A 9,975-nucleotide genomic window follows, 5' to 3' on the forward strand; every position below is an offset into this window, starting at 1 on the left:
TTTTTGATAAAGTTCAAGGTGTTGACTACGATGAGATTTTCTCACTCGTATCGATGTTTAAAGTCTGTCTGAATCATGTTAGCAATTGCCGCATTTTATGAAATGTGGCAAATGGATAAACAAAATTGCAATCCTTAATGGATTTCTTAAAGAAGAGTTGTATATGATGCAACCAGAAGGTTTTGTCAATCCTAAAGGTGTTAACAAAAATGTGCAAGCTCCAGCGATCCATCTATGGACTAGTACAAGCATCTCGGAGTTGGAATATACGCTTTGATGAGTTGATCAAAGCATATAGTTTTATACAGACTTGCGGTGAAGCCTGTATTTATAAGAAAGTGAGTGGGAGCACTACAGCATTTCTGATAAGTATATGTGAGTGACATATTGTTGATCGGAAATAATGTAGAATTATTCTGTAAAGCATAAAGAAGTGTTTGAAAGGAGTTTTTCAAAGAAAGACCTCGGTGAAGCTGCTTACATATTGAGCATCAAGATCTATAGAGATAGATCAAGACGCTTGATAAGTTTTTTCAATGAGTACATACCTTGACAAGATTTTGAAGTAGTTCAAAATGGAACAGTCAAAGAAAGAGTTCTTGCCTGTGTTACAAGGTGTGAAATTGAGTAAGGCTCAAAGCCCGACCACGGCAAAAGATAGAAAGAGAATGAAAGTCATTCCTTATGCCTCAGCCATAGATTCTATAAAGTATGCCATGCTGTGTACCAGATCTATTGTATACCCTGCCCTGCGTTTGGCAAGGGAGTACAATAGTGATCTAGGAGTAGATCATTGGACATTGGTCAAAATTATCCTTAGTAGAATAAGGATATGTTTCTCGATTATGAAGGTGACAAAAGTTTCATCGTAAAGGGTTACGTCGAAGCAAATTTTGAAACTGATCTAGATGACTCTAAGTCTCGATCTAGATACATACTGAAAGTGGGAGCAATTAGTTAGAGTAGCTACATGCAGAGCATTTTGACATAGAAATTTGCAAAATACTTACGGATCTGAATGTGGCAGACCCATTGACTAAACTTCTCTCACAAGCAAAACATGATCACACCTTAGTACTCTTTGGGTATTAATCACATAGCAATGTGAACTAGATTATTGACTCTAGTAAACCCTTTGGGTGTTGGTCACATGTCGATGTGAACTATAGGTGTTAATCACATGGTGATGTGAACTACTGGTGTTAAATCACATGGAGATGTGAACTAGATTATTGACTCTAGTGCAAGTGGGAGACTGAAGGAAATATGCCCTAGAGGCAATAATAAAGTTATTATTTATTTCCTTATATCATGATAAATGTCTATTATTCATGCTAGAATTGTATTAACCAGAAACATAATACATGTGTGAATACATAGAGACAAACAGAGTGTCACTAGTATGCCTCTACTTGACTAGCTCGTTAATCGAAGATGGTTATGTTTCCTAACCATAGACATGTGTTGTCATTTGATTAACGAGATCACATCATTAGGAGAATGATGTGATTGACATGACCCATTCCATTAGCTTAGCACCCGATCGTTTAGTATGTTGCTATTGCTTTCTTCATGACTTATACATGTTCCTATGACTATGAGATTATGCAACTCCCGTTTGTCGGAGGAACACTTTGTGTGCTACCAAACATCACAACGTAACTGGGTGATTATAAAGGATCTCTGCAGGTGTCTCCAAAGGTACATGTTGGGTTGGCGTATTTCGAGATTAGGATTTGTCACTCCGATTGTCGGAGAGGTATCTCTGGGCCCTCTCGGTAATGCACATCACATAAGCCTTGCAAGCATTGCAACTAATGAGTTAGTTGCGAGATGATGTATTACGAAACGAGTAAAGAGACTTGCCGGTAACGAGATTGAACTAGGTATTGAGATACCGACGATCGAATCTCGGGCAAGTAGCATACCGATGACAAAGGGAACAACGTATGTTATTATGCGGTCTGACCGATAAAGATCTTCGTAGAATATGTGGGAGCCAATATGAGCATCCAGGTTCCGCTATTGGTTATTGACCGGAGACGTGTCTCGGTCATGTCTACATTGTTCTCGAACCCGTAGGGTCCGCACGCTTAAGGTTTCGATGACAGTTATATTATGAGTTTATGAGTTTTGATGTACCGAGGGAGTTCGGAGTCCCGGATGAGATCAGGGACATGACGAGGAGTCTCAAAATGGTCGAGACATAAAGATCGATATATTGGACGACTATATTCGGACATCGGAAAGGTTTCGAGTGATTCGGGTATTTTCGGAGGTACCGGGGAGTTACGGGAATACAAGGAAGAAGCAATGGGCCTTAATGGGCCTTAGTGGGAAGGACCAGGAGGTGGCGCGCCCCCCTCCCAAGCCCAGTACGAATTGGACAAGGGGTTTGGGGCGCGGCCCCTCTCTCCCTTCCTTCCCCTCTTCCCACTTTACCCCTTCTCCTAGTTGGAGTAGGAAAGGAGGAAACCTACTCCAACTAGGAGTAGGAATCCTACTCCCTGGCGCGCCCCTCCTAGGGCCGGCCTCCTTCCCCTTACTCCTTTATATACGGGGGAGGGGGGCACCTCTAGACACACAAGTTGATCCTCGTGATCGTTTTCTTAGCCGTGTTCGGTGCCCCCTTCCACCATACTCCTCGATAATATTGTAGTGGTGCTTAGGCGAAGCCCTGCGTCGGTAGAACATCAAGATCGTCACCACGCCGTCGTGCTGACGGAACTCTTCCCCGACACTTTGATGGATCGGAGTCCGGGGATCGTCATCGAGCTGAACGTGTGCTAAAACCCGGAGGTGTCGTAGTTTCGGTGCTTGATCGGTCGGGCCGTGAAGACGTACGACTACATCAACCGCGTTGTTATAACGCTTCCGCTTTCGGTCTATGAGGGTACGTAGATTACACTCTCCCCTCTTGTTGCTATGCATCACCATGATCTTGCGTGTGCGTAGAAATTTTTTGAAATTACTACGTTCCCCAACAATGGCATGTCCAACCCTTGTTCTGTCACCGGGGGAAACTCTAGGCTCGGTTTGCCGGGCCAGACAGTGGCGGCGTCTCAGCGCCGTCCTCTTATTTGAGGGCGCTTCCTAGGTGCTCAGGGTGGGTCCGGAGGAGCAGCTGGTTTGTTGCCTTGCACGCTTCGGCGGTGAGGCTTGGGGTGCCAAGTTGTCATGCGCGGGGTGTTGCTGGGGACATGAGCATCCAGGGCGCTATGTACTCCATAATCAACACCTTTCCGACGGCGTCTTCTCCTAGTCAGACTATCTCCCGTTGTCCGCTCGCCGATCCTCTAGGCACCAAGAATGGAGAGTGCGTTGAGCTAGTTTGGTTAGGTGTTTTTGTCGTCTTTTGAGTTGTTTGGTATAGGGGGGGCGTGGCCTGTGTGCTCTGTGACCGTCCTCTTCGCCATTGTTGGCTCAAGTTTGGTCAAGGCGGGTTAGTTGACGGTGTTGTCACGGTGAATGTGGGTGCTATCTTCTGTGGTCGCACGTTGCCGAAAAGCGTTGTACCAGCCGTTTTGGCTCTTCTTCTTTAATATATAGTACGCACCCTCGTGCGTATTCGAGAAAAAAGTAGCATCAAAAGGATACAAATTAAATTATGCGACACGAGACCTCTGCATAGTTAAAATGCACACAACCAAAGACAACAAGGCGGGTTAATTGAATTATGTTGATCCATTCTTTCTAACCAGCCATGATGATGCGGCGCAATGAGCCGTCCTTGTCCCTAGCACCGAATCGTCAATGTCGCTGGTTGTCTCGAACCAGCCGAGCCGAGGTGGCCGGAGCGACGCGCCATCGCCCATCGGGATCACACGGCAGGACGAACAGATAGATGACGGGCGCATGGGTCCCATCATCAGAAAATGAAACTAAACCACAGCCCTTAATTGCAAGTCTTGTCCTCAGTCCACGGTAGCCATTCACATTCATCTCCCTCTCTCTCTCTCTCGCGCGCGCGTCGGAGGGAGAGTCCTTGGGTCTATATAAATAGGAAGGAAGGCCACCTCGTCTCCCTCTCCTACCCTACCCCCCGGGCGTACTCAACCTCACGGAAGCTGCCCCGGTACGCCCCGCAACCATAAACGCGACGCCCAGAGAAGATGTGAGCGCGTTAATGCCTAGCCTCGTACGCTACGAGCATCCACATATCTACCAATCCGCACACCCGGACCTTTCCCGGCCTCGGCCGTCTCACTTCATCCCATCCACCTGCAGCTAGCAGCGGCCTGCCGCGCGCGCTGTGGATCATAAGCAAGCTTCCATGGAGCCGCCACCTTCTCCGCTGGGCGCCGGCGCCTGCGCTGTCTGCTGCATGTGCGGCGACCGCGGCCTGCCGCACGAGCTGCTCCGCTGCAAGCTCTGCCGCGTCCGCCTGCAGCACAGGTGCGTGCCGGCGTGTGTGCCTTGCGCGATCGCTCCAGCTCTCCTTCTCCTATCGATCGATCCATCTGACCTGGGCGTGTGTTTGTTATGTGTGTAGATACTGCAGCGATCTGTACCCGAGGGCCACGGCGTACAGGAGGTGCAACTGGTGCCTGAGGGAGCCCGCAGAAGCCCACGCCCAAGCGCACGCTCAAGCTCAACCGGTGGCTAGCAAGAAGGCGGAGAAACGGAAGATGGTGCAATCAACGGAGACGTCCACCTCCGACGAGGAGGCGCGGCGGCAGCACGAGGCCGGATGCGCCACTGCTACGAGGTCCAGGAGATCGGCCGCGGAGGTTGGTCAGCCGGTCAAGAAGCCCAAGGTCGACGAGAGGCCACCGCTGCCCCCGTCGCCGGGCACGGCGGCGAAGCGGAACAGCGGCGACAAGAAGCCTAAGGTCGACGAGTGGCCAGCGCTGCCCCCGTCGCCCGGCACGGCGGCGAAGGGGAACAGCGGTGACAAGAAGCCCAAGGTCGACGACAGGCAAGCGCTGCTGCCTCCGTCGCCGGGCACGGCGGCGAAGGGGAACAGCGGTGACAAGAAGCCCAAAGTCGACGACAGGCAAGCGCTGCTGCCTCCGTCGCCGGGCACGGCGGCGAAGGGGAACAGCGGTGACAAGAAGCCCAAAGTCGACGAGAGGCCACCGCTGCCTCCGTCGCCGGGCACGAAGGCGAAGGGGAACAGCGGCGACAAGAAACCTAAGGTCGACGAGTGGCCGGCGCTGCCCCCGTCGCCGGGCACGGCGGCGAAGGGAAACAGCGGCGACAAGAAGCCGATGCAGGCGGGGAAGCTGGCGCGGCAGGGTAGGGTCAAGGTGAGGCGGTACAAGCTCCTGGCAGAGGTGATTAGCTGCTAGCTAGGATCACGGAATCAAAAGGGGAAGTAGCTAGCCACCTTCGACATTTGGTGTCGATGTATGTAAATACCGTTTACCCGTCGTGTACGGGTTTTCTCTCTCTTTTTTGGGAGAGAGTCGACTACCATACTAGTGCTGTACACATCTTAAGCCGTCAGTTTTATACACCAGTTGACGTGCACAGAGGGGTCGGTTTGACTTTATGCCGGGGCGGCGATGAGCTGGTGCGACTGCTTTAGTCTGCATATTGCATCCGATTGCCCCGTGAAGCATAGATTGGAGGTGGAAGTGAGCGGTGGCATGTCGGAGCGATGACATCCAGAGATGAGTCAGTGCAACAGTCATGGTCTATGAACGGTTACCCGTCGCAACATAGATTGTAAGTGGTTAGGCTGTGCGACACCGTAACTTGAGAGTGAGTGGTGGTATGTCGGAACGGCGGCCCTGAAAGGTGAGGTCGGTCAGCCCGTCAAGAAGCCAAGGTCGACAAGAAGCCAGTGTTGCCCCTGTCGCTGGGGATGGCAGCGAAGGGGAACAGCAACGACATGAAGCTCTTGGCAGAGGTAAGAACAAAAGGAGAAGTAGCTAGCCACCATCGACATTGGTGTCACCTGTCTATACATGTTTTCCCTCCTCTTTGTTTTTGAGAGAGAGAGAGAGTCGACTAGGTGCTAGTGATGTACAAATCTAAGAGTTTCCAGTAAATTAATTCCTTTTTACCTTATATACACCATGGGTTTATGTGACAGTATTGTTAGCGAGCTTGTCGGCTTAGCGTTCCAAAGAGAGATCTGATTTTACATTGGAGCAGCGGCAGAATATCGTAGCCTACGGACCATTGCCCCATGAAGCATAGGTTGTAGGTGGTAGCGAGTGGTGGTATGTCAATGGTGAACCTGGAAGGTGGTGTTGGTGGACCATGCCAATGGACGACTGAGGGGTCGGAAATCAAGGTGGTGGCCTTGAGAGTTTGACAACGTTGTGGTTGTGTGAGCGAGGTAGCGTGTACTGCTGGTCATTGGTGTATCAAGTGTCACATTGCGCACAAATCCTCTATAGCTTGTGGAGTGCATGCGTCTTATCTCCGTGAGAGCATACCTAGTTTGCTCCTTCAATAGCAGTCATGACTTCTTCTATCCCGACAGTGGTGCGAGACCTTCAATGGAGTAGGTTTCCGGTTGGTTCGTGTCTGCTTGGTTGGAGCATTTTGGTTGTGTATATTGCATCAGCGAAATGTGTGAGTTTAGCTCTCATTGGATGTTTGAGGCTTTTAGTGGGTTGGCAATGCATGTACTAGTTTTTACCCGTTTTCCTTATTTTAACTAGATTATAATCCCTTCTTAATTACTAAAAAGGCAAATCTTTGCATTGGTACAAAAAATGTAATGGAGGCATGAAATATTATCGTATGGGTGTATTCACCGCTCATTGAGATCCCTCGCTCATGAAATTACACGTCAACTATTCAGGGCTCACTTAAACCCTATTACTTCAGAGCACTTTACCCTGATTTTGGCTCCTTTCGACGATGTAGATGATGCCACCTTCTTCATCGTCAAGCTCACCTTGAGGGTTGTTTTGATGATATAGGTGTTCACCTCTGCCTCCTCCACTATATTGTTAGTGATGTTCTCATCATTAAGCCTTTGAAGCCTTATGTCCATGATCTATTGTCGGATGGTAGGTGCGACATATGCCAACGGGTGGCTTATCGTTGTGGGAGCCAGTAAAACATCGCCGGTGCCTGGAAATGGGATGAGGCGAAGACATGCACGCCGGCGTATCTTACCCAGCTTCGGGGCTCTCCGTGGAGATAACACCCCTACTGCTGCTCTGCGGGGTCTCCGCATGATCACTAGATGAACAAGTAGCTACACGATGCTCCTTGAGCTGTTTGGCGAGAGGAGGAAGAAGGGCTCTGCTTGCTCTCTTCTCCTCCCTACGTGGTGTCTAAAACTAGCAGGGATCCATCCTTTGCATGGGTGTCCCGGGGGGTTTATATAGGCCTACACCCCGGGGGTACAATGGTAATCCGGCTGGGCGCGGGGCCCAGCCGTCTGTGTCTTCGCTCTCCGGCTTCTGCACCGGCTACCGGCTCCTTGGTCGACAGGCAGGCCCCACTGTCCAGGGCCTTGTCGGTGGCTGGTCACTGTTGCTCAATCTTGGTGACGAGGGCTTCGCCGAGGTAAGCGTGGCTACAGTGCTGCCGTCCGGCGGGTGACCACTGTAGCCTCACCGCGTCTTGTCTCCTTAATGGGGCGCCTCCTTCGAGGGAGTGGCAAGCCGGCTGGAGAGAGCCGGCTCCGTCTTGGGCCGACTGGGGGAGGCCAGGCCGCCTTCGGGTGTCTCTCTATTCGAAGGGGCCCACCGCCTGTGGGCCGTACTGGTAGCCCGTCGTGGATGACGTCAGGGTCAACGTGGCAACAGTGCTGCGCCGGATGGGTCATGGCCACCCGTACGGCGCACTGTACCAGGCGCGCTCCGGGATTCGGGGGTGGCAGGCTTCACTATAGACACGCCCCGTCACATCGCCGTTAGGTGGATGCAGACTTCGCGGGTACGGTCTTGACCGCTTTATGGGAGCCGGCTCCTTGGAGCCGGCCTTCTCGCAGCCGGCTCCTCGGAGCCGGCCCTCCCACGGCTTTCTTCATGAGGGCTGAAGTCGGGCCGCCTTCCAATAGCCGGCCTGGGAGACAGCCGACTAGGGGAAGGCGGCCCCATGTCTTGGTTTCTTGAGAGCCGGATCGGCTCGTAATTTTTTCAGAAAGGCCAGGGGGAGCCGGCTAGGCTACCCGTGGTCACTTACTCCGACAGTAGTCCCCGAAGCTGATAAAGGGACGAGAAGCTTGGTCAGCTTCCTATCCTGAGGGGCCGGCTTTGCTTGTGCGCGCCGACTTCGGAGAGCTCCGTTTCTCGTAGGCGGGAACGCGGTCGACCTGCGAGCTGTCCGCAGGCCATCCCGCGGGCCACGTGGCAAGGAGATCCTACCAGTGCACGCGCGCGACGGGACGCCGCCGCAGGCCCGGGCCCGCCACTACTAGGCCTCGGCCCGAGCGTGGATCTTCTGCAGCCCACATGGACCGCTCGCCTTCTCACGGCGGTTTTATTCTGCCATCAAGGCGTAATAATCACGGGACATGGGGGAGTGGGCACAGTTGATCCCCACGTTCCCCCACGCCGCGCCTCCTCGGCTCCGTTGCGTGGTCTATAAGTAGGAGGAGGAGGGGGAGCGGCAGAGGCTCGCGCGCTCTCCCTCACTCCGCCCTTTCTCGTCTTCCTTCTTCTCCTCCCCGCCGCCGCAGTAACTCTTTGCCGCGCCGCTCCGCCGCCGCATCATCTTGCTTCTCACCGCGCTGCCCCATGGCGCTGTCATGATCGTGGGATGGCTCCAACGTCCATGAGGACCACGTCGCGTTCCTCCGCCAGACGCGATGCCTGCCCGGCGAGGACTTCGTTCGGGTTCGTCTAGCGCCGGAGAAGGAGATTTCGCCGGCACCGGAGAAGGGCGAGCGGGTGATCTTCCGCTCGCACTGCCTGCGCGGCTTCGGCCTTCCGGCGAGCGGGTTCCTCCGAGCCTTCCTCGAATTCTACAACCTCCAGCCGCATCACCTCACGCCCAACGCGGTGATGCTGCTGTCGGCCTTCGTCACGCCATGCGAAGGCTTCCTTGGGGTCCTCCCCACGCTTGAGCTCTGGGCGGAATTCTTCCAAAGCAAGCTCGGCACCGTCGTCGCGGGCGTGCCCGCCCCTTGCGGAGCCTTTATTGCCATGAGGCGGGCGAGCGAGAACAACCCGTTTCCGCCCATCCCGCTGATCCAGACGGTGAAGCTCTGGCAGAAGTCATACTTTTACGTGAAGAATGTCACGCGGCAAGGCGACTACGTCAACCTGCCGACTTATGAAGCCGGCCCGCCGGCTGGGAGGCGACCTTCATGGAGCTACCGGGCCAGGTCGTTGTCTCAGGCCGGGAACGCAGCCGTCTCCCGGCTTCGGGTGATGATCCAATCGGAGGGCCTGACCGGAGCATACTTGGTGGCCGCCTTCGTGGAGCGCCGGGTTCTTCCCCTCCAAAGCCGGCCTCACATGGTTTGTCAGATGAGCGGCCGCTTCGACCCAAGCTGGCTGAGCACCAGGGAGATGCCTCATGCGGAGGTCTCCTACATGGTGAACTATATCTCCAATTGCAAGCTCGCCGAGGACTGGCGATACGGCAAGGAGCCGTATTCCCGCGCCAACCCTCCGTCTGCCGTAAGTTCTTTCTTCTTTTCTTCCTTTTTGTAGCCGGCCTCATGATAGCCGACTCTTTGATCAGTTGGTTTGCCTTTTGCAGAACCCTCTCCTCCCGCCGATGACCGGGGCCGCAGGGGTAGAGCGCCAGCTCGTCCCTGACCGCACGGTGGACGACGCCGATGACCCGGACTTGGGAGCGGCCGCCATGGAAGACGCCATCGTGGGGAAAAGCGACGAGACCGGAGGCGCGGGGCTCACGGCCGGCTTCGAGGACTGGTCGGATGATGCCGAGGTCGAAGTCGCCCCGCGCCGCCAGCCGGCGCCTGATCATCAAGGCGCGAGCTCGTCCGCCGCGCTGGCTGCTGGCGGCGGCGCCCAGAAGCGCCGGGCCGTGTCGATCCTCTTCGGCAGCTGGCCGAAGAAGTCCAAGGCTTCCACAGCGGTGACCAAGCGA

At 53.8% G+C, this 9,975-nt stretch overlaps 1 protein-coding gene across 1 annotated transcript; it reads left to right on the forward strand.

Annotated features, from left to right (window-relative positions):
- Positions 1–4,018: 4,018 nt before the first annotated feature.
- On the forward strand, positions 4,019–5,472 carry LOC123189358 (leucine-rich repeat extensin-like protein 5). Its single transcript, XM_044601755.1, has 2 exons — positions 4,019–4,395; positions 4,493–5,472. The coding sequence occupies exons 1-2, from the start codon at positions 4,274–4,276 to the stop codon at positions 5,289–5,291; spliced, it is 921 nt and encodes a 306-aa protein (XP_044457690.1). The 5' UTR covers positions 4,019–4,273; the 3' UTR covers positions 5,292–5,472.
- Positions 5,473–9,975: the final 4,503 nt, after the last annotated feature.

Source organism: Triticum aestivum, chromosome 2A (genome assembly GCF_018294505.1).
Source record: "Triticum aestivum cultivar Chinese Spring chromosome 2A, IWGSC CS RefSeq v2.1, whole genome shotgun sequence".
Taxonomy (NCBI): domain Eukaryota; kingdom Viridiplantae; phylum Streptophyta; class Magnoliopsida; order Poales; family Poaceae; genus Triticum; species Triticum aestivum.